Genomic DNA, 24,766 nt, shown 5'->3' with positions numbered 1-24,766 from the left:
AAGTCCAAGGTGAATAAGATTAATATAAAATGTGCATAAGCTCCAAACTTATATTAGCATCTCATTTCATTGCTTAATAATATTGTGAAATCTATCATTAAAATATTTTACAATAATACTGAGACACACACCACACACACACCACACACACACCACACACACACACACACACCACACACACACACACACACACACACACACACCACACACACACACACACCACACACACCACACACACCACACACACAGACACACACCACACACACAGACACACACCACACACACAGACACACACCACACACACAGACACACACACACACAGACACACACATACACACACACACACACATACACACAGACACACACACACACCACACACACACCCCACACACACACCACACACACACACACACACCACATCCTTCCAGTGTGGCACGGGACACCGTGTGACCATGGAGACCTGACGTTGGAAGTGGAAATTAGGTGAGTGTTAATCCATTTATATCACCTGCTCGAGTTGAGGAGTTTGAGCATTTTTTGGGTACCTGGAGACAGTCGGGAAAAAAATGCACCGACTCCTAATGAATTTAAACTATAATTAAAATAGAAAATATGATAAAATGTTCTATTTCTCAGATAATAGTCATCATAAATCATTTATATATACAGTAATAGCTGTGCTTGGTCCACAAAATGAAATAAACAAATCAAAAAATAGTTACTTGTGCTGCTTCAATAAAGTCAATTTTTTTAAAGTCAGATATAAATATTGGATTGTGACTGTATATATGATGTGTACACAGGAATCTTTTTTATATATACTAAATAATAAATAGGCTGTAAGAATAAAGCCTGATGTGTAGCTGTGTCACTAATAGAGATGGTCAATGAGATGTAAATAATTCTGCGTTGATGCTGGTTCATGCAAATTTATGCACTCCCTTTTACTCATGAAATTAAATAATTTGATATGTTAAAATTTGGTTTGGTGACTACGAATTAAAGGGTACCTGAGATGGATGCATACCTGAGGCTTCCTCCAGCCCCCTTCAGACTAACCAGTCACTCGCTGCCCTCCTCCGCCACCTGGATCTTCTGCTATGAGTCCCAGTAATTCAGCCAGTCAGTGTAGTCTGGTCGTGTGCCGCTTTCATAGCCAGGAACATTCTGCACCTGCGCAATAGTACTGCGCAGGTGTAGTATGCTCCCGGCGGCAGAGTGTGTGCATGCGCACTACTCCCGACTGGCTCAGGTGCCTAGACCCATAGCAGAAGAATCCAGGTGGACAGTGAGGGACTGATTAGTCTGAAGGGTGCTGGAGGAAGCTCCAGGTATGTATAAAACTTTAATTTCATCTGTCTAAGGTTTACTTTGTTACACAGTAGTGTAGTACAGTAGTACTATATTCTACATATGCACTCCCCACAGAGCTGCAGGGAATCCCCTGAGAATGTTGTGCACATTGAACATAGAGGTGTTGTCTATCACCCATAAACCCGGTTCAGATTGTACATGAAGAATGTGTAAGAATCGCCTCATACCTGCACATCACCCTTACATGTACCCACAGTTACATTGCCCACACTTTTTCGGCTCGCGAGCTACTTTAAAATTTGCCGAGGCCAGGAGATCTACCAACGTCTCAAATGCTAAACTAAGCACGGTATAGGTGCCAGTATAGGAGGTAGTAGCTGCCTCAATCCGGCGGCTGAGGGTCCTGGACTCCTGGAATGCTCTGGCAGGCTAAGGCCGCTGGCCAATAAGGATGCAGGGAAGAAGGCGCGGCCGCTACGTCATGACTGGGGGTGGCGGCGGCACGTTACAAGCATGTACTTCGCACGCTGCCCGCCACCCCCAGTCTCCTCGCCGCCTCTCCTCCCCTGCATCCTTATTGGCCGGCAGCTAAACGTGATGAGCTGCCGGCCGCAACATTTAACAAGACGCGATCTACCATGAAGGCGGTCGCGATCTTCCGGTAGATCGCGATCGACCTTTTGGGCAGCTCTGGCCTAGGGCTTGATAGATTTTCTTTGTTCCTGTCTGTACCTTCTACAAGTACTCGTACCAAGGGCTAGTTTTAGTCTATGACTAAAAGATTCGCCAGATAAAATATGGCAGCCTCCATATCCCTCTCACTTCAGTTGTCTTTAAAATTCCTAAGCGTTGGCAGTTAAGAGATGCATTTCATGTTACATGATTTTAATCAACAAGATTGTAATATGCAAATTAGGAGTCTGAGTCGGTGGAATCCTAACCTGAGGAGTCAGTCAGTGGATTTTTGTACCGACTCCACAGCCCTGTTAAAAAAAAAAAGGTATGTGGTTCGCAGCTGGCGTCCCAGTCCGCGTAAAGTTTGCCCAGCGATGTTCTACACTCACACCGTATCACTCTTAAAGGAAAACGATCAAACCAAGTGTTCTAAAATGGCAATGTCCAAATAATGTCTAAGGAGCTGTGTAAACATTTTCCTACTTTTCATGTTAAAGCGGACCCAAACCAAACATTTTTTTAATTCAAAATATTTAGTTGCACCACTCTGACACATACAAAGATAAATAAACACTCCTTCAAGCCTATGAGCATTTCAGTGCATGCTTTTCACCCTTCTCTTTTCATAACTAGGGTTATACTGGGGGCAGCCATTAGCAATTCCTCCTTTGCTGGACACCATCTACTCCACCAGTTTGCCGGATTATTTGCCGGCAATTTGAAAGGAAGGGAGGGGTTTCTCATATAAATGTAAAATATTTTATATTTGTCATCATGCAGCTGAAAAAAGGCTGCTATTTATTATTATAATTTAGAAAATAGATTTTATTTCTGAAATCTTGTATTTTTAGTTTGGGTCCACTTTAAGTATCAGAGGCAAAAGCTTTAATTCATTGTGTGTAGGATTTAGTTCTATTGGAACAAATAATTCTCAGAAGGGGTGTCTGCCAGTGTTGTTAATTTTTCATATCAGACTGCAGAGTATTTTTCTCTGGAAGCAAAAAAAAAGAAAAAAGTATGAAAAGCTGTGGTGTCACAGACGATTACAAATGTTTATAACTATTTACATTTCCTCTGCTCTCTTCAGACACTTCAGTTAGAGACACAGAACACAGGAATTTTTGTCACACACAGGTTTAACAGAGGCAATGTGAGGGAATTCTCCCTTCCCTCATGGCTCATTCTGCCGTCAGATTAGAGAAGACTGCTGTCTGTTAAAAGTGAAAAGAATTTGATACAGTAAACAAAAGAGATAAGCAAGTCAAATATATGCAGCATTATTTACCAGCACTTCGGGAACTCTCACAATACCAGGTTAAAACAATCAAGTTAATCAATAGTGTTCTTTTAAGTAAACAAGCTGTATCGTGTGCTGATCTCTGCTACCCCCAGTCTGTACAGTATAAGCTGTTACTCTGTGCCTTTACTGATAGTAAACAAGCTGCAACGTGTGCTGATCTATGCTACCTCCATTATGTACTGTATAAGCTGTTAGGGCCGAAACCCACTAGAAGCGTTTTCTAAGCACTAGTGATTTGAAAAAGCTCTTGCTAATGCAATACTATGGGGGGATTTTTACAAAATCACGTCGCTCAAGTGGATCACACCCATAGCATTACATTAGCAAGAGCTTTTCAAATCACAAAGCACCCAGAAAGTGCTCCTAGTGGGTTTCTGGCCTCACTCTGTGCCTGGACTGGTAGTACACTGGATGCAGTGTGCTGATATCTGCTATCACAAGTATCCTATATAATAAAACTCATATGTCCCTGCGTGTGCCTTTTTGTCTCTGTAGTGTTGTCCATGCTTTTTGCTACTGCGCATGTGCGCAGCATGGATCTAGCCTCAGACAGGAGGACGGAGACGGGGCCAGGGAGCAGAGCAGGCGGCGTGTAAGCAGGCGGCTGGGTGTGTGAGCGGGTGGTGGGGGCACACCCAGAAACACAGACCTAGAGCCTGTTTTTAAACGGGCTTAGGTCTACTAGTGTGCAATAAAAGCTGTTAGGGCTCATCCCACTTGCAGTGTTTCTTGCCAGCATTTTGAAAACTCTCTCCTATTCATTTAAATGAGAATCACGTCAATTTGTGCTGCAATTCTCAATTAAATGAATGGTAGAGTGTATTTTAAAATGCTGGGAAAAATAACACTGCAAGTGAGTTTGAGCCCTTACTCTGTGCCAGGAGTGATTGTAAACTAGCTGAAACGTGAGCTGATCTCTGCTATCCCCAGTATGTACAGTATATGCTTTTAATCCTTTACAGTACTGATAGTAAACTAGTTGTAGTGTGTGCTTAATAAATTAACGGCCCTCTAGGGAGTAGGAAGCCTCTTCACCATTAGACACCTGTAGGCTGGAACCTCAGTGCCTCCATGGTAACTTCACTGAGCGGTGGCCATTTAGTAGAAGGGGTTTTGGTCTCTTTAGTCCCCTTTTATTCCCTAGTAGTTTTGGGTCACCCTGAGCTGCTTGAGTATTCTGTTGTTCCGGTCCAAGCCCCTATCTCATACCAATCCCTTCAATTTCCCCACAAATACTATGAGATTATAGTACAAATGCTGGACTGCGCTCTCCACTTCCTATAACAACACAAGATTGCACATAGCGTGACTCTGTATAGAATATTCACACACCACCCGTGCTACAGTGATCAAAGTGCAACACACGTGACCGCACACTCCTTCTTTGAATCTGCTCACCGGATTTGCACCACCTCAGAAACCAGGTGTGTCTAGCGTTTGTATACAATTCCACAAGGCACTTTCTCACTTCTTCATCTTTTCTTTAATATAAAAGTTCCTCAATAAAAATACATAAAAACAACATAGTGTGATCCTATTTAAAACATCAGCCGCAATGCCCGCACAAATGCGCACTCACGTTATAGTTTCTTGATTAATAGCACATCAAAAGTCCCAACAGCAAGGTCTGCACGGCACCTGAATGAATGGATGAGCGGCGTCAGCCCCTGATGAGACCGATTGGTCGAAACGCGTAGGGCGGAGCCACGTCCAGCGCGTCTGACGTCACCAGATTGGAGCCGATCGAGAGGGAGATTCAAGCGCCGCAATAGCAGCCGGGTAGCCGTGAAGGGAACGGGGAGTCGGGACGCCGCTCATCCATTCATTCAGGTGCCGTGCAGACCTTGCTGTTGGGACTTTTGATGTGCTATTAATCAAGAAACTATAACGTGAGTGCGCATTTGTGCGGGCATTGCGGCTGATGTTTTAAATAGGATCACACTATGTTGTTTTTATGTATTTTTATTGAGGAACTTTTATATTAAAGAAAAGATGAAGAAGTGAGAAAGTGCCTTGTGGAATTGTATACAAACGCTAGACACACCTGGTTTCTGAGGTGGTGCAAATCCGGTGAGCAGATTCAAAGAAGGAGTGTGCGGTCACGTGTGTTGCACTTTGATCACTGTAGCACGGGTGGTGTGTGAATATTCTATACAGAGTCACGCTATGTGCAATCTTGTGTTGTTATAGGAAGTGGAGAGCGCAGTCCAGCATTTGTACTATATTTACCATCTGGAAAAGTGTGACAGCGATCCCATTGGAACTTGTGGACATTGTATGGACAAATAACTCTATCGTTTTTCAAAAATTATTGTGATCTTAAATCTTGATTATAACTCATTGTGGACAGACAGCGCAGCCTAGTTGTTGAATTAATACTATGAGATTGGCAGCACATTTTCTTACAAATGCAATGAGATTGGCAGCACATTTTCCCACAAATGCAATGAGATTGGCAGCACATCTACCCACAAATGCAATGAGATTGGCAGCAGATCTACCCACAAATGCTATGAGATTGGCAGCAGATCTACCCACAGATGCTATGAGATTGGCAGCAGATCTACCCACAGATGCTATGAGATTGGCAGCAGATCTACCCACAAATGCAATCTTATTAGCAGCACATTGCCAAATAGTAGGCAGGCAACAAAGTGAGCAACAAAGCAAGTAAAAGACAATTTAAAAACCTTGTTCTGCAATCTCCTCTGGCGACCTGGACCTGACCTCCTCTCAGGACCTGTCTCCTCAGTCCTACTCCTCCTCCACAGCAGCAGCCAGGCAGGTGGCGTGATGTTTCCACTCTCAGCCAGGAGTCCGCTCCAAGTGTTACCCAGCCAAAGGCAGCCCAGGCTGCCACAGCCCCTGGCAGGCGGCAGGTCCCCCAGGCCCCAGCACAGAACGCTCGGCTCGCTCACTCCCACAGGCGGGCAGTGCGCAGCGGGCTTATGGCAATGGCTCCAGGCACGGGGCGGAGTCAAGCAGAGTGACGGAGGCACGCCGCGGCCGGCCGCCTCTGTCCCCCTGTCTGATTCGATAGGCAGACCGGCCGGCGGAGTGCCTGCAACACGCTGCGGGTTTCGGGGGGGCTGGATTGAGGCGGGCCGTAGTTTGCCCATCCCTGGTCTATGGGGTACCAAACGCGGACAACACTGACCTTGGTGGTAATGGAGTCACTAGCTGTTGCTACCTGGGTCAGATGACAGATCTCCAGGTGTGTCGCTGTCACTCGAGTCCGCCAGTGACTGCAGATCACTGTCCTCAAACTCCACCAGCTCTTCAGCAGTGAGACGCCCTCTGGAAGCTGACGTCTTAGCAAATGACAGGCAGGCAGAGGTCGGTGCAAACGGCAGGCAGAGAGATGTCAAATCCAGGCAGAGGTCGGTGAAGGCAGCAGGCAGAGAGTAGTCAAAATCCAGGCAAAAATCAGCAACAGTAAATCAAAGTCCAGGCAAAAATTGGTGCAGGCAGAAAGAGAGAATAGTCAAAATCTAGGCAAAAATCGGTAACAGGTAGCCAGAAAAGTACGATAGATCAGCAAATCACACAGATCATAGTACTTAGCTAAGACACAGCCAGGAAGCAAATGGCAACGTTGCATTGGATACAAACTCACTTGTATCCAATACAATGCTAATTTGGGCCAATCAGATTTTTTTTTTTTTGTTACTTCCCCATGACCCCACACCACTACGCCAACCTGATTGGCCGCCAGGTCCCCGGAAGAATTGCAGAGGTAATGATGATCCCAGCAGCCGTGGGGGGGGAGGCCTGGGCGCGGAACCCAGGAAAACTGCCCGCATGGTGGTATTAGCCAACCTGAACTGAGCTCAGGCTTACCGCTCTGAGCTGCTGTCTTTCAGCCCGAGCTCAGTTCAGGATTACCGCTAGGGGAGTTAAGGAAACCCCAGGTGTATGGAACCGGAGACGCTTCTAGTCTCAGGTACACTTTAAAGTTGCATTATCGCAAATACTTTGAATTTTAAAAAGGAAAACTACACATAAAATCTTTGGTGTCCCAATTTGGCTGCACAGTGCTGCCATCTTGTGTCCATTTAGAAGTCTAATATCTAGAAGTCTAATAAAATAATGAGTAAGAAATAATCTAGGAATTGTCTATAAAACAGTTATACTAAAATCAATGTAAAGACCAGTGTTCTTCCCGGGTTTTTATAGCTGGGTGCTCCATTTTGTTGAACACCTGGCTGTCATCGGCCTGCCTCCACATCCTCCTCCTATGCTCTAAGCAGAGTTGAGTCTGCTCAGTATTCCCCCATCGGACACCACCCAGGTACATTTTCATGCCACCCGGCTGGAAAGAATTTCTGGGGAGAACACTGGAGACTTGATTTGGTTTGAGAGTCTTGAGTGTAGAAATCCATTTGTTTTCAAGTTTTAGTAAGTCTCTTCCTCTGTTTTGTTCTCTCCAATCTGTTTAAAATGTACCTGAGACGAAGAGGTGGGAAAAATGTATACATACCTGGGACTTCCTCCTGTCCTCTCTAGGCTTATCGCTCCCTCAATCCTTTACTGCCTCCTAGATCTTCTGAAACCGGACCCAAAAAGTCCTCCAGTTGGCAAAGGCACAGTCTGGCTGCATGCGCTCCTCGTCATACTCCCGGGGCCGGGGGTGTTCTGTGACTGCTCAGGAGCAGAACTCTCCCGGCTACAGGAGTGCAATGGGGGGGAGGGCGCATGGCCAGGCCACGTATGCGCAGTACGCCAGGGACTGGAGGACTTTCCGTGGCCAACTTCAGAAGAACTAGGAGGCAGAGAAGGATGGCCAGAGGGGGCTGGAGGAAGCCCCAGGTATGTATGAAATATTCCCCCCTCTTAGTCTCGGGTTTCCTTGAGACCCCATGCACACTGCAATTCCGATTTTTCTCTGGATGCTATCAAAACAAAAAGATAAACATAGAAAAAAACACAGCATGCAGTACCGATTTAAAATCGGAATCATCTGTAACGGGCAGCACGGTGGCGTAGTGGTTAGCGCTCTCGCCTTGCAACGCTGGGTCCTGGTTCGAATCCCAGCCAGGTCAACATCTGCAAGGAGTTTGTATGTTCTACCTGTGTCTGCGTGGGTTTTCTCTGGGTACTCCAGTTTCCTCCCACATCCCAAAAACATATTTTTAGATAAGTTAATTGGCTCCCCCCTAAATTAGCCCTAGACTATGATACATACACTACACAATACATACATAGACATAGGACTATAGTAGGGATTAGATTGTGAGCCCCTCAGAGGGACAGTTAAGTGACAAGACAATATACTCTGTACAGCGCTGCGTAAGATGTCGGCGCTATATAAATACATAATAGTATGTAAAATCGCAAATTCGAAATTGCATGTAGTGTGCAAGAGGCCTTAAAGAGAAACTCAACCTAGAATTGAACTTTATCCCAATCAGTAGCTGATACCCCCTTTTACATGAGAAATGGAATGCTTTTCACAAACAGACCATCAGGGGGTGCTGTATGACTTTTGTGCTGAAACCCTTCCCACAAGAAGCTCTGAGTACCGCGGTACTCTGGGCAAACTGCCACAATGTAACAATGTTCACAGACAGGAATTAGCTGTTTACAGCTGTCTCTAACAGCCAAAACAGCTAGGAGCAGCTACATAACCTGCCCACAATAAAAATGTCACCATGTAATGTCAGAATGTAAATCGGGGAGAGGAAAGATTTTACAATGAGCAAACACTGACTAAATCATTTATACATAATTATGGTAAAAAATGAAGCACTTTTTTTTACTACATTATTTTCACTGGAGTTCCTCTTTAAGCTGATTGATTATGCAAAAAGACTTGTTGCTTGGATCTTTCTCATCTCCCCTTTTTCTGTGTGTGCTCGCAGTCTTCTCTTAAATCCTCGCTGAATCTTACCCACATATTGTAGTCTACGTGGACATTCCAGCAAGTACACTACATATTTACTTTTGCAATTACAAAAGTTTTTAAGTGAAAGTCTATACAGTGACATTGCTTTTAAAACTAAGTTGTTTTGAAGGGCCTCCTGTACATGCTCTGCACCCATAACATTTCTTACACCTATAGTAACCATCCAGTGTTAGAAAAGTTCTTGGTTCAGGTTGGCAATTGAACGTTTTAGACAGAACATTCTGTAGGTTTGAGGCTTTCTTAAAATTAAGTTGAGGTCTAGCATCTACTACATTCTTAAAGAGAACAAGAACTGAAAATAAATAGTCAAAATAACCATACACAGGTCATACTTACCACCTGTGTAGTCTACTCCTCAATCTCTTTCTCCTCTCCTGCACCCTATTTTTCCACTGTGATCAGTGGAATTCCCCGTCCTCCATTTTGAAAATGGCCGTTACTCCATAACAGCTTCCTGGTCAGCACACTGTTAAACTGTAATATCACCCACTTGAGCCATAGGGGTGCATGGACATTACCTTACACATTCAGTTGTAATTGACAGCTGCTGATATATAACTGACAGCAACTGGTATATTTCAGTTCTGACAAAATATTATCAGATCTGGAAGGGATCACTGTAAGAAGAAAATGGTGGGTTTCTGAGAGGAAATGACTGTGAGGTTAGTATATAGCCCCCACTCTCCTTCCCCGAATATAAAGTTAGAAAAAATAAATAAAGAGCGTTTTTTTTTGCATTGAAATAATAAAGGGGCATGTAAAGAGTTAACCTATGTGAAGGAAATGAAAAAACCTGAAATGCAATGACTATAAATACTTACAAGATGGCAATGCAGAGGTATCTGATTCTGCCGAAGGCTGGCACACAGCTGAAACGTGTTAATCCTTTTCGGATGCAGTGAGCCACCGTTCATGCAAAGACTGGTGATGTCAGCCGCACCGTGAAAGAGGAGACCTGCGCAAGCCATGGTGTTTGAATAACGGAGCGGTGGGGAGAGGTGTAGAGAACTCCCCGCAGGCTGTACTTTTTCCTAATTCAGGGAGACGTCCCAGATAGAGGTAGAACTGCAGTACGAGCGGCGTGGAAGGACTGGCGGCTTAAAGGGAACCAGAGATGAACGTTTCACACAAAATGAACATATTAGTCGATAGCTTGTAAAGAATAAATGCTGTACCTGATAATTTCGCCGCTCTGGTGTGCCTTTTTTAGTGTTTTTTTTTGTATCCATTATTGCTCCAGGAAAAATCAAATATGGCCGCTGGCTCCTATCCCTTCTGCTTCCGGGTTATGAGTTGTTCTGGATGTGCTGTCTAGGCTATATGAGACTAGGCTGCTATCTAGGCTATATTCATCTGTGTGCTTTCATTTTGGTATGATGTGCAGCTGCCTGTAGGAAGTGTCTCTCATAAGAATGAAACTGCAGTCATCATCATTAACTAGTGCACACAGGGATCATATTGCAGCCACACTTGTCTGTTTCAGAGATTCTCTCTCAGCAGCAGCAGCCCCTCCCATGTCATCACAGCTCTCAGTATGCAAAGCAGGAAATCTGAGCCAGGAGGTGGCAGGCTTGGGCTTGAAAAGACTCCACAGAAGAGTGACTCTGCTATAATGATTCCAGGTCAAACCTAGACTGAGCCAGTGGGGTATTCTTATCACAGCTGCTAATAGACTAATTAAGCAGATAAGAATGAAACTAAAAGCAGGGTATGTGTTTACTCTCATGTTCCCACTGATAAATGTAATAAAATACATGAGGGTGCATCGTGTCTGGTTCTCTTTAAGCTCCTCCGCAACCGGAGTGGAGTGTGACAGGGTGGCGGTCTGAGATAACTTTCTTTAGGACACGTAAGGAATAACACTTCAATATAACTTCACTGGAGGGTGCTGGGTAAGCACTATAGCAGTATACAACAAATTGAAAAGCAATTGATAGCCAGTAAACGTGAACTGGATAAAAGCACTACATGGATTGTTTTATATAAGCCATGATGGGTATGGAATATACATTAGCCGGAACTGTTAGCATGCATGCATACATTATACAGGTTGTCTGATAAGTGCAATTATGCGGACGGGATGAGAAGCGCTTAGGAGCGCATGCATCATTGTTAACAGGAAAACTGCAATATCCCTATGGGAATTGGCGGACATTAGGTTGATCAACAGGCCTGATATACAAGTGCACTTTATTTATCTAGCCAGGAGATGAATCTGCAGTGGCTTTTCTCCCTGGCTATATGTTTGTGATTTGTAGTAGGTAGAAGTGATGCCCACGTGCCTGAGGTTTTAAAGGAGATAGCACTGTTTGGGGCAGGCGTTGCATTACATATAGCAAGAAGCATAATGCATATTTTATAAATTTTGATAATTTTTGCAAAATAACGGGTAATTTTGTATTTTGATATTTGTTTGGCGTGCTAAGCACACAAGGAGTGTGATTATATATAATCAGACTTTCAACGCATTGAGGTTTCTGTAGTCACAGATCCATGGGTAAAATGTTGTATGAAACTTCATCTCTGCCGCACCACTTCAGACATCCATTTCACAGCATTCATGTTCACACAGATGTTTTAGAGGCTGTTAAAGGACACCCGAAGCGAATATAAACGAATGAAATAAACAATTGTATCTATCTCCCTTCTCCTACGACTTTGTAACATATTCCACCTTTTTATTTTATGTTTAAATCTACTTTTTAAATTTTAAAGGATACCACAGCTGAGAAAAAAGTTTGCTGCAGTGTGTGGGGGGTTAAAAGAGAGAGCAGGAAAAAGATAAAAAGGGTCAATAGTTCATAGATTTTAGCTCTGGCATACTTTAACTGTTTTTGCTCAATGACATTCATTGAAAGATACCACAGCTGAGAAAAAAAGTGTGTGTGTGTGTGTGTGTGTGTGTGTGCGTGTGTGTGTGTGTGTGTGTGTGTGTGTGTGTGTGTGTGTGTGTGCGTGTGTGTGTGTGTGTGTGTTAAAAGTACATACCATTAGCCGGTCCTGCCCCCCTCCGTCTGCTGCCGTTAGTCTCATATAGGTCCCGGTGTCCGGCAACTTGATTGAACCCCCACACCCGGACATACTGCGCCCTGTGTGCGCAGTATGTCCTCCCCTCTTCACCTCTGGCCGTCGCATAGCGAGCGGCTCAGAAGCACGCTGACTCCTCCGTCTAGTCTGGGCTGCGTGTGCGCTCCATTGCACCAAGGCCACATGATTAGCATGTGACGCTTGGTGCAATGGAGCTCACACGCAAGTCAGCGTGCTTCTGACCCCCTCGCTATGCGCCGGCCAGAGGTGAAGACGGGAGGACATACTGCGAACACAGGGCGCAGTATGTCCGGTAGCGGGGGTTTAATCAAGTCGCCGGACACCGGGACCTATATGAGACTAACGGCGGCAGACGGAGGGGGGCAGGACCGGCTACTGGTATGTACTTTTAACACACACACACTCACACACACTGCAGCAAACTTTTTTTCTCAGCTGTGGTATCTTTCAATGAATGTCATTGAGCAAAAACAGTTAAAGTATGCCAGAGCTAAAATCTATGAACTATTGACCCTTTTTATCTTTTTCCTGCTCTCAGAAGACATTTTCTGCTAGGAAAGCGTTTTATAGTCGCAATTTCCTTTCATTGAGGGTCACACTGTAGCGACTTCCTGTCTGAGTCAGGACTGAGTCAGCTGCTTACATACCTGATATTTTACTCTTTCAGGCAGAGAAAGAAAAAAAGGAACACAGCCAAGTTATTTGTGTGCTAGGCACTGTACATACACATGTCTATCTCCTCATGTCACATTTCACTTCGGGTATCCTTTCAACTGACCTCTAAAATACCCACTATTCTTTTACCCTGCTGTTGTCCATAGTGGAGAGCTGTAATTGAGAGTGGTTTACTGGGGGCTTCACTCCGGCAACAAGGATCCGTTTGTGAAATCTACTGTGAGACTGGAGATGGACTCTAAAGCACTAATGGAGTTGTGAAAAGTTGAAGCTCTTACTGTCGAGCGCCATGACCGATGCAGAAACTGTCACTACTACCAGAGACATAGGGAGAAAGTGCATAAATGATGGGGGTGAGAGAGGAGGCAGGTCACATATTTCTAATTAAATGTGAAATGTTTACAATCTTTTGAACAAAAACTGTATTTTCAGGAAATGAAGATGAATACTTTACTGCAATATTACTGAAAAAATCCAGAGTAAAACTAATAAGCCAAGAAATAGTACCATACCCAACTACGTCCATGATGAGGAATTTGCTAGTAGCAAATGTAAGTTGTTTTTTTTTGTTTTTTTTTTTTTTATAACTGCAGAACATTTAAATATTACAGTATAACCCTGTCATGCATGCTTCTAGGAAACTAGTGTGAATTTGCATTAGAGGGTACTAGAACTGGCATGTGACATGAGATAAAAAGAGGCACACATAATACTAGTCCTACGAATAAATTGTCTTGTGTACGTTTTATGTATTCCTGTGCAGCAAATATAAAAAAAACACAGTCCTGTAATCTATGCAAATGGGAGGGGGGGGGGGGGGGGGGTGTCAAGCAGTCAAATTTATCTCCATGTTGTGAAAAGTAAATGGTAGGCAAAACACATTTACCTAGCTGAGAAGACCAGGCTGATACAGTTGTAGTACTGAAGAGTTCAAAGGGTCATACTTATTATTGTTTTGCAACTGACTGAAGCAAGATTTTACATCAGACTGTCATGGCTGCTGTTTAGAATTCAGTGTTAATCACTTAAAGGGAAGGTCCAAGCAAAATAAAAAATGAGTTTCACTTACCTGGGGCTTCTACCAGCCCCATGCAACCATCCTGTGCCCTCGTAGTCACTCACTGCTGCTCCAGTCCCCCGCTGGCAGCTTGCCGATCTCGGAGGTCGGCGGGCCGCATTGCGTACATTTTTACGCATTCCCGATAGTGCAAGAACATTAACACATACATTTTTACACATTACTGGTTCAATTGAACCAGTAATGCATAAAAATGTATGTGTTAATGTTCCTGCACTAGCGGGAATGCGTAAAAATGTACGCAATGCGGCCCGCCATCCTCCGAGGTTGGCAAGCTGCCAGCGGGGGACTGGAGCAGCAGTGAGTGACTACGAGGGCACAGGATGGCTGCATGGGGCTGGTAGAAGCACCAGGTAAGTGAAACTCCATTTTTTTATTTTGCTTGGACCTTCCCTTTAAGGTCCACCGGCTTCCCCCCTACCCCCAATGACCAGGCCATTTTTCAAAAAAATTAGTGCTCTGCAGCTTTAATAGCTTGCTGCAGAGCCATACATCTGAGCACACAAATGAACCCCCCCCCCCCCTTCCTTTCCTTCCCACCAACAGAGCTTTCTGTTGGTGGGCTCTGATCGCTGCTGCAGCTTGTTTTTTTTTTGTTTTTTTTTTATTAATTCTTAATAAAAATGTGCAATTCCACCTACCTCCTCCCGAGGACCAATCAGAGCAATCCTCTCTCATAGGCATCAGCCTATGAGAGGGGATCGTGTGGTGAGCCTCTCCAGAGGACAGCCAAATGACAGGGCTGTCCCCAATACATCGCTGCAGTAGATTGCATCGCTGTACAATGCAAATAGACAGCGGTTTCGCCGTCTAACAGTCTGCTAGCGGCGATCGCTGCTGGCAGACTGTTCACTCAAGTGGGAATGTGCCCGCATTTGCACGTGCAATCCCCGCTGATCTCCTCCCCCAGGACTTGATGCCAGTCGGCGTTAGGCAGTCCTGGGGGAGCCACCTTGTGACTGTTAATTGGTGTTAGGCGGTGGTTAAATAGAACTCTTAAACTAAAAATAAGACCCTGTTCTATGTTACTAATGTTCTATTTACCATAAGCACTACCCATAACAATTATGTCATAAGTTTATTTTCAGTTCTGGTTTGCTTTAACCACTTCCTGCAATATGGACGTTTATAAAGGTTCTATTTGTGCAACTTTAGAATATACAGGAAGAAAGTCTGAAGAAGGCTTAGTAGCTGAAAGCTTACCATTTATTGGCTAACTTGGAGGTAAATAAAAAGTATCCTGATTAAAAATTTCTTGTACCTTTAGTACAAATAGGACATTTATAAAAATCTATTATGGGAATTGCACGTGTGTGACACTCTTTTACACTCGTGCACATTTGTTCCCTTCAGCCCATGGCAAGAAGTGGTTAAATATCTCTCCATGCTTTACATCTGCTGGTATTTTTAAAAAGCCCAATTGCATGGTATTTATGATGTTGTTTTGCATACACGGTGTTCTTATTTTTAGTTGGCTGGATACTGAATCAGATGATTGGACATTCTCATTAAGATGTACATTGAATGTGTATGCACTTTTCTGGCCAGAATTTAGAGTTGCGCTAGAACGTTTTTTTGGGGTGGGGAGACGATGCTATACACATGTTCCCATAGAAAAAAGGAGAATGTTGTTCAGCCACACTAGTTTTAGAGTAGGTGGTGTTAAAAAGTATGGTGTCTTATTTGAGTTTTGGGCACAAGCTCATACAGACATGTCCCTCAGCTAGAGTCAAGTGACACGCTATTGCTATGAAAAGGGAAGGAGGGACAACTGCACGGCACAATGTGTGCCATACCTTTAAGTGACCTCCAGGGGACACCTTTACCCATGCTAGATTCTCATCTGAGGTGACTGGGAATGGCCAGCTCAGCTGAGTATCATCAAGCATGTGTACAAAGCTTAACTTTGACTGAATTTTGTAGTATTGTACAATAAAAAAGGGTATTTATTCATGAGCAATCTACTACAGTAATAATGCAATGCTACCACAGCGTCACTCATGATGATCACAGCTGCATCAGTATCTATGTCCATGTCCTCGTACTATTTCACACTCGTATGTGTGGGAGGTGTCAGTACTTTGCTAAGGTACCCTCCTTGGTGTTCAAAACTTGTGCCATACGCCTCTACCAGCTGCTCCCTTTGTCCAACACCCGGCAACTCGTGCTGGCTTGACAGTTTCATGTGTGGCAGATCCGTCAGGATGGAAGAGATGGCTTTGTGATCATTGTGACTGTGGGAGTAAAGCTCCACTCCTACCAATCAAAATGAAGGATCTATACCGCAACATGGCAGCACTCTGCGGGCCACCACTAGTGTTGGGCGAACAGTGTTCGCCACTGTTCGGGTTCTGCAGAACATCACCCTGTTCGGGTGATGTTCGAGTTCGGCCGAACACCTGATGGAGCTCGGCCAAACTGTTCGGCCGCACGGCCGAACTAAGAGCGCATGGCCGAACGTTCCCCGAACGTTCGGCTAGCGCTGTGATTGGCCGAACGGGTCACGTGGTTCGGACCCGAACGCGCTCTGATTGGCCGAACGGTCACGTGGTTCGGGTAAATAAATACCCGAACCACGTCATATCTCCGCCATTTCTCTGTGGGTTTAGCTTTGGGTAGGCAGGCAGGGTAGTTCGCGCTCCAGCCATGCTAGCCAGGGTCCCCCCAGTCATTGTGTGTCGCTGCTGGGAACAGTAGTACACCGCTCGCTCAGCCACACTATATATAGCATTGTTTACTGCCACTGTGTACCTCGCTCAGCCACACTATATATAGCATTGTTTACTGCCACTCTGTGTACACCGCTCAGCCAGACTATATAGCATTGTGTGTACTGCCACTGTGTACCTCGCTCAGCCACGCTATATATATTGCATTGTGTTTACTGCCACTCTGTGTACACCGCTCAGCCAGACTATATAGCATTGTGTTTACTGCCACTCTGTGTACACGGCTCAGCCAGACTATATAGCATTGTGTGTACTGCCACTCTGTGTACACGGCTCAGCCAGACTATATAGCATTGTGTGTACTGCCACTCTGTGTACACGGCTCAGCCAGACTATATAGCATTGTGTGTACTGCCACTCTGTGTACACGGCTCAGCCAGACTATATAGCATTGTTTACTGCCACTCTGTGTACACCGCTCAGCCAGACTATATAGCATTGTGTGTACTGCCACTCTGTGTACACCGCTCAGCCAGACTATATAGCATTGTTTACTGCCACTCTGTGTACACGGCTCAGCCACACTATATAGCATTGTTTACTGCCACTCTGTGTACACCGCTCAGCCAGACTATATAGCATTGTGTGTACTGCCACTCTCTGTACACCGCTCAGCCAGACTATATAGCATTGTTTACTGCCACTCTGTGTACACGGCTCAGCCAGACTATATAGCATTGTTTACTGCCACTCTGTGTACACCGCTCAGCCAGACTAGATAGCATTGTTTACTGCCACTCTGTGTATACGGCTCAGCCACACTATATAGCATTGTTTACTGCCACTCTGTGTACACCGCTCAGCCACACTATATAGCATTGTGTGTACTGCCACTCTGTGTACACCGCTCAGCCAGACTATATAGCATTGTTTACTGCCACTCTGTGTACACGGCTCAACCACACTATATAGCATTGTTTACTGCCACTCTGTGTACACCGCTCAGCCAGACTATATAGCATCGTGTGTACTGCCACTCTGTGTACACCGCTCAGCCAGACTATATAGCATTGTGTTTACTGCCACTCTGTGTACACCACTCAGCCACACTATATAGCATTGCGTACTCTGCCAGTCAGTGTGTATATTGCTGGGATCAGTAATACTCCACTCACCGCCAACCACTATATGAGCTCACCATGAGTTCCTCAGAGACCTCCGCTGTGAGCAGCACACCCAACAACAGCAACAGCCAACGCCCCACGCAAGCTATAACATCCACCCCAGCAGCCAGTGGTCAGCAGCAGCCCTCCCCGGAGGAGAACGTTGTGTCCATCGGTCCGTGGCCAGAGCGATTAATGAGGGCTGCCATTGAGGAGATGATGGGGCCTGATGTGGAGGAGGAGGTCTGGCTCAGGCCAGCATCCAAAGTTAATGTTGAGGACGATGAGGGGTCTGTGTCTGGGGATGTTGGGGTGGCAGAGGTGGTGGGTGGGTCAGACTCAGGAGAAGAGTTGTATGATGAGGATGATGATCGGGACCATCTGTATGTGCCTCAGAGTCCGACCCCGGAAAACATGTTGTATCGTGTGTTTAGGTACTAAAATCTGCGTTCCCAGTAGTGTTGGGCGAACAGTGTTCGCCACTGTTCGGGTTCTGCAGAACATCACCCCGTTCGGGGTGACTATATAGCAGACTATATAGCATTGTGTTTACTGCCACTCTGTGTACACGGCTCAGCCACACTATATAGCATTGTGTTTACTGCCACTCTGTCTGCTGGGAACAGTAGTACACCGCTCACCCGCCACTGTATAGCATTGTGCTCTGTGTCGCTGCTGGCAATAGTGGTACACCGCTCACCCACCACTGTATAGCATTTCTGTACTGCCACTGTACTGCTGCCAGTCAGCGTGTACTTTAAGGATTAGTGAAATGAGGAAGAAATCCGGTGAAAGAGGGAGGGGCAAGGGAAGAGGTGTTTCCCCTGACGGTTCACGTACAGGCCACAGGGGAGCACCCAAGAAAACCCACTCAATACCGCCCATGTTGTCCAGGACAACCACCTTCACAGATCCAAAAGAACAGGACCAGATAATTACTTGGATGACCTCTCAAGCGTCCAGCAGTGGGTTAAGCAGCACCAGCACATCACGCACGAGGTCCGAGTCCTCAGCCAGTTACAAGGATCCAGTGGGCACAAAGCTGACACAACCGGCAGCGACACCACGCACACAACTGCCAGATAACCAGACGACATTGGAGTGAGCTGCGCAGAGGTTGTTCTGGGGAGCTCTACTCCACGGCGGCGGCCCCCCACAATGACATATGACGAGTTTGAGGAGATGGAAGAGGAGGGTATGGACAATGTGGACATAGACCCAGATTTTGTTTGTGAACGAGAACATCGCCGTCGTAGCAGCAGCACAGATGAGTCTGTTGAAGAACCCACTGCTGCACGAGTTCGCCTTGTGCCACAAGGTAGGCGGCGCGCAATTTCAGGCACCACAAGCGTGGAAGTTCAAGTGAGAGGCAAAAGAGGCGCAAACAGAAATCGCCAGCAAGGCAGGTGCTCCAAAGTCTGGGCTTTCTTTGAAGACTGCACTGAGGATGTTACCATGGCGATTTGCAAGGTGTGCAAGACCCGCCTGAGCAGGGGGAAAAGTATTAACAACCTCTCCACCACCAGCATGAACCGCCACATGCTATCCAAACATCCCACTCTGTGGGCAAACGCGGCAGGACAGGGTACCACCAGCAACACTGCCTCCCTTGGGTTCACCAGACTCACCACCAGACCCGCCTCAGCAGCAGCAGTAGCCCAGCCATTGCGTGGTTCACAACATTCACAAACATCAGACGACGCTGACACTGTCACTTTCCGGAGTAGTGCTCTTGAGGTCTCCCCGTGTTCATCAAACACAACAACCAACAGCCCTTCGGTGTGCAGCCCTTCGGTTCAGTTGTCTGTCTCGGAGATGTTTGAGCACAAGAGGAAATTGCCAGCAAATGACCCCCGGGCCGTGGCAGTAACAGCCAGCATAGCCAAGCTTCTGGCCTGCGAAATGCTGCCATATCGAGTGGTGGAGACAAACAGCTTCAAGGGCATGATGTCAGTGGCCATCCCACGTTACGTGGTTCCCAGCCGCTACCACTTTGCGCGCTCTGCAGTGCCTGAGTTGCATGAGCACGTGGTCAGCAAAATAACCCGAAGCTTGAAGAATGCCGTTGCCTGCAAGGTTCACCTCACCACTGACACCTGGACGAGTGCGTTCGGGCAGGGTCGATGCATCTCCCTTACCGCGCACTGGGTGAACCTTGTGGAGCCTGGCAGCGATTCCTCACCTGCTACGGCGCGGGTGTTGCCCACGCCGCAAACAGCTGCACCGCCGTCCCTCCCACTGGATAACAACAGCAGCACCTACCTCTCTGACTCCTTCTCCTCCAACGCATCTCAAAGCTGTACCTCACCCGGAAACGCTAACCCAGCACCAGCAGCAGTAGGATCGTGGAAGCAGTGCAGCACAGCTGTTGGCATGCGTCAGCAAGCGTTGCTGAAGCTGATCTGCCTTGGGGATAAGCAGCACACAGGGGAGAAAATTTGGAGGGGAATAAAGGAACAGACGGATTTGTGGCTGGCACCGCTGGACCTGAAACCGGGCATGAAGCTAGACACCTGGCACGAACTGGCAATGTACGCAATAGAGGTGCTGGCTTGCCCGGCAGCCAGCGTTATGTCGGAACGCTGTTTCAGTGCTGCCGGAGGCATCGTCACAGATCGGCGTATCCGCCTCTCCACAGAAAATGCAGACCGTCTGACTCAAATTAAAATGAATCAATCCTGGATTGGAAACGACTACGCAACACTCCAGGACCCCAACCAAGTAACATGACCAATGAACATCTGGGATGGTTTAGCGTTGCCGGTCCCTGTTTATGGAACCTCTTATCTTTATTACATTTATGACTGCATGGCGGTACAAAGCATGCTATCCGCACGCTTCTTGTCCTCATGCAAGGCCTGTGTTGTTGTGTCTCAAAAAGCGTGGCCTTCTCCTCCTGCGCCTCCTCCTGTTCCATCACGTCTGCTGCTGCTGCTGCTGGGTTAGCGTTGCCGGTGACGGTCCCTGTTTATGGAACCTCTTATCTTTATTACATTTATGACTGCATGGCGGTAAAAAGCATGCTATCCGCACGCTTCTTGTCCTCATGCAAGGCCTGGGTTGTTGTGTCTCAAAAAGCGTGGCCTTCTCCTCCTGCGCCTCCTCCTGTTCCATCACGTGTGCTGCTGCTGCTGCTGGGTTAGCGTTGCCGGTCCCTGTTTATGGAACCTCTTATCTTTATTACATTTATGACTGCATGGCGGTACAAAGCATGCTATCCGCACGCTTCTTGTCCTCATGCAAGGCCTGTGTTGTTGTGTCTCAAAAAGCGTGGCCTTCTCCTCCTGCGCCTCCTCCTGTTCCATCACGTCTGCTGCTGCTGGGTTAGCGTTGCCGGTGACGGTCCCTGTTTATGAAACCTCTTATCTTTATTACATTTATGACAGCATGGCGGTAAAAAGCATGCTATCCGCACGCTTCTTGTCCTCATGCAAGGCCTGGGATGTTGTGTCTCACAAAGCGTGGCCTTCTCCTCCTGCGCCTCCTCCTGCTCCATCACGTCTGCTGCTGCTGGGTTAGCGTTGCCGCGTGGTCCCTGTTTATTGAACCACTTATCTTTATTACATTTATGACTGCATGGCGGTAAAAAGCATGCTATCCGCACGCTTCTTGTCCTCATGCAAGGCCTGGGTTGTTGTGTCTCACAAAGCGTGGCCTTCTCCTCCTGCGTCTCCTCCTCCTGTTCCATCACGTGTGCTGCTGCTGGTGCTGGGTTAGCGTTACCGGTCCCTTTTCCTGGAACCTCTTCTCTGTATTACATGTATGACTGCATGGCGACAAAAAGCATGTTACCTGTGCAAAGAAACATGACATTTTCCACATTTAAAAGACAGTTTTTCCTTTGAAACTTTACAATCAATTTTCTCAAAAACTATAAGCTCTTTTTCAAATATTTTTTTTCCTCTTGTACCCACTCCCAAGGTGCACATACCCTGCAAATTTGGGGTATGTAGCATGTAAGGAATCTTTAAAAAGCACGAAAGTTCGGGTCCCCATTGACTTCCATTATGTTCGGAGTTCGGCGCGAACACCCGAACATCGCGGCGATGTTCGGCGAACGTTCGCGAACCCGAACATCTAGGTGTTCGCCCAACACTAGCCACCACCATGTGACCACAGGGATGGCCCCTCTGGGTCAGAGATGGGGTAGCCAAAGTGAGCTTAAGTGCTCATCAATAGTAAAAGATGTAATCTTTCCATAGGAAGGACAAAAAATGGCGTGTCAAATAGACTCACATTGGGAGTGGTCAGGTTATCGTAGCAAAACGGTCACCTACTCTTATTAACAGAGTTACGGTCAAGATCATGATTACTCACATCTGTACATATCTGCTCACACACGTAACACAGATAAAGCCATCACAAGTGGCGCAGTAATGGTCAGTTTCAGACCAATCCGCCTCAGTCGCCATGCTTGACAATCAAAACCCTACCAAAGGGGTGTAGACAAAAATCCAAGAGCCAAGCCAGCGAGTCAAAGAGCAGCATCCAAGTAGAGTCCAAGACATAACAGCCAACACATCTACTAGGCAATGTATATTAATGCCAGGTCACTGCGGGTCTTATTTGGACATACTATGCACTCCCCTTTATGAAGAGATGTGTCAACAACAACAATGTAGCCTTTCTTTTTTTTTTTTTTTCTTTTTAGGTTAACATTTCCGGTAACAATGTCTGCCTCATGACTTCTCATTTAGAGAGCACCAAGGAACACACAGGAGAGCGTATAAAGCAGCTACAGACTGTCCTGAAGAAGATGTTGGAGGTTTCACCATCTAGCACAGTAATATTTGGGGGTGATACAAACCTAAGAGATGAGGAGGTGAGTTTTTATTTAATAGGTCATGTTACCTCTTTTGGAACATGTCTCTTGAGTCAGATATCCTTAATTGTATATTCAAGTGTACATGCTCATAATCAGCTAATTGTTGCTACCTTAAATAAGACCTCCAGAATGAAAATGAAAATCTGGCAGCCTGCGAGTAAAAGAAAAAGTTATATTAAACCTGAGAAGTCTTGTCCCGTGATGCAGTCCCGAAGTCCCTGCATCATCTGACTTCCGGCACCTGGCCCCACCTCCTCTCTCTCCCCCCGGAGAAAATCACCAAGCTATTTACTGTGGGGAGGGGGGGGGGAGGCCTTGGGGGGTAGGGGTTAGCGGAGTGGGTGCATCTTTTTTCCAAACTGCCACTATACAGCTGCAGGTCCACCGTACTTCCTGCTTCTATACTTTTGCATTAGTAGTTGTTGCTGTATGTAGTGGTGCAAGTCCGCCACAGCACACGTGCACTACTGGGAATATGGTAACAACCACTAATGCAGAAGTATGGAAGTACTGAGGACCCAGAGATTGATAGTGGCAGTCGGCCATAGCGTCCTGCAATATTGTCGGCTGCTGCCGGAGGAGAAGGGGGGAAAAGAAGTGTGTCCACATGAACCGGATCGGAGCGAGGGTGAGAGGCGAGGAAAGGATCAGGTGCAATATTTCAGTGTTAGTGTAGAATAGTATTAGTACATTAGTTAGTGTTAGTACAGTGTAGCTTAGCTGGTGGGGCAGCAGGGGTTAGTGTAGCGTGGTATGTAGTGTAACTGGTGGGTGCAGCAGGGATTAGTCTAGTGTAGCTGGGTAGTGTAGAGCGTCTTGTAGTCCGAAAAATATGGTAAATTGAGAGTTAAAGGGACTCCGAGCAGTGCAGAAACTATGGAAAGATGCACATCATTTTAAAGCTCTCTTTCTCCTCTTTCCAATGATATATAAACCGCCACCCTACGCCTTTTAGTTTTCGCTATTTTCGCGATTGAAATTGCCGCGGCCGCGATTTCGATCGCGAAAATAGAGAAAACTAAAAGGCGTAGGGCAACGATGTAGGTGTCGTCAGAAAGAGGAGAAAGAGAGCTTTAAAATGATATCCATCAAGCCATAGTTATATTGTATTACCCAGGGCGACTTTTTGTCAAAGTCAGCAGCTGCATTCAGCAGAGTGGAGCTGCTGACACTGGGGAAAGTGTCGTCCTGTGTAATACAAGTAACTATGGAAAGATGGATATCATTTTAAAGCTCTCTTTCTCTTTCTGACGACACCTAAATCGTTGCCCTACACCTTTTAGTTTTCTCTATTTTCGCGATCGAAATCGCGGTCGCGGCAATTTCAATTGCGAAAATAGCGAAAACTAAAAGACGTAGGGTGGTGGTTTATATATCATTGGAAAGAGGAGAAAGAGAGCTTTAAAATGATATGCATCTTTCCATAGTTTCTGCACTGCTCGGAGTCCCTTTAATAAGTAAGGTGAGATAATGCAGCAGAAAAGTCTGCTAAATACCATGTTCATAAGAAAATTGATATAGTGAAAACAGGGGAGCAAGTTTTGGAGTGCAAAGTAAAATACTACAGATGGGACATCCCAGGATACAACACGCTGGCCTTTTCTCTACCCCCCCCCTCCCCCAATCTGGGCCGCCCTCCCCCCCCCCCCCCCAATCTGGGCCGCCTCTCCCCCCCCCCCCCCCCCCCCCCCGCAAAAGTGAATGTCTTACTCCTTGAATAAGGTGCCTCTGGTCACATGATTGCATCCAAGGGTATACAGCATATAATATTACTCTCCCTTCCACTATTTGTATGTGCTGGTCAGGGTGGCTAAGGGGATGGAAACAAGAAGTTGGGAGTTAATGTGGTATTTAAATCTGCCTACCTGATGGGAAGGGGAGGGGGTCGTTTTTCTGAGCTGGAGACAACAGCAGTGGGCATTTAAATGTGAGAAGCAAAGTAGAGTTTGGGGAAAGGTGCAGTCACCCAAGAAAGGTCTGATAACCGGCTTCAGAAACAAGTATGCAGGTCATGGACAAACTAGCTTGTACAGGGAAAACAAATTTCCAGCGTTGAGGGTATGATTCAGAAGCCGTAAATTCACCCAAAATCTTATATATATATATATATATAT

At 46.1% G+C, this 24,766-nt stretch overlaps 1 protein-coding gene across 1 annotated transcript in view; it reads left to right on the top strand.

The window, feature by feature from the left end:
- TDP2 (tyrosyl-DNA phosphodiesterase 2) overlaps positions 1 to 24,766 on the top strand; it is a 72,054-nt gene that overhangs the window by 38,480 nt on the left and 8,808 nt on the right. Inside the window, exons 5-6 of the mRNA XM_068236985.1 lie at positions 13,350 to 13,468; positions 22,479 to 22,649. Coding sequence (XP_068093086.1) covers positions 13,350 to 13,468; positions 22,479 to 22,649 — 290 coding nt within the window. The remainder of the gene's footprint in view (positions 1 to 13,349; positions 13,469 to 22,478; positions 22,650 to 24,766) is intronic.

This window comes from Hyperolius riggenbachi, chromosome 5 (genome assembly GCF_040937935.1).
Source record: "Hyperolius riggenbachi isolate aHypRig1 chromosome 5, aHypRig1.pri, whole genome shotgun sequence".
In the NCBI taxonomy this organism is placed as follows: Eukaryota; Metazoa; Chordata; class Amphibia; order Anura; family Hyperoliidae; genus Hyperolius; species Hyperolius riggenbachi.
The sequence above is the reverse complement of the archived record's forward strand: the minus strand, read 5'-3'. Positions and strand labels throughout refer to the sequence as shown.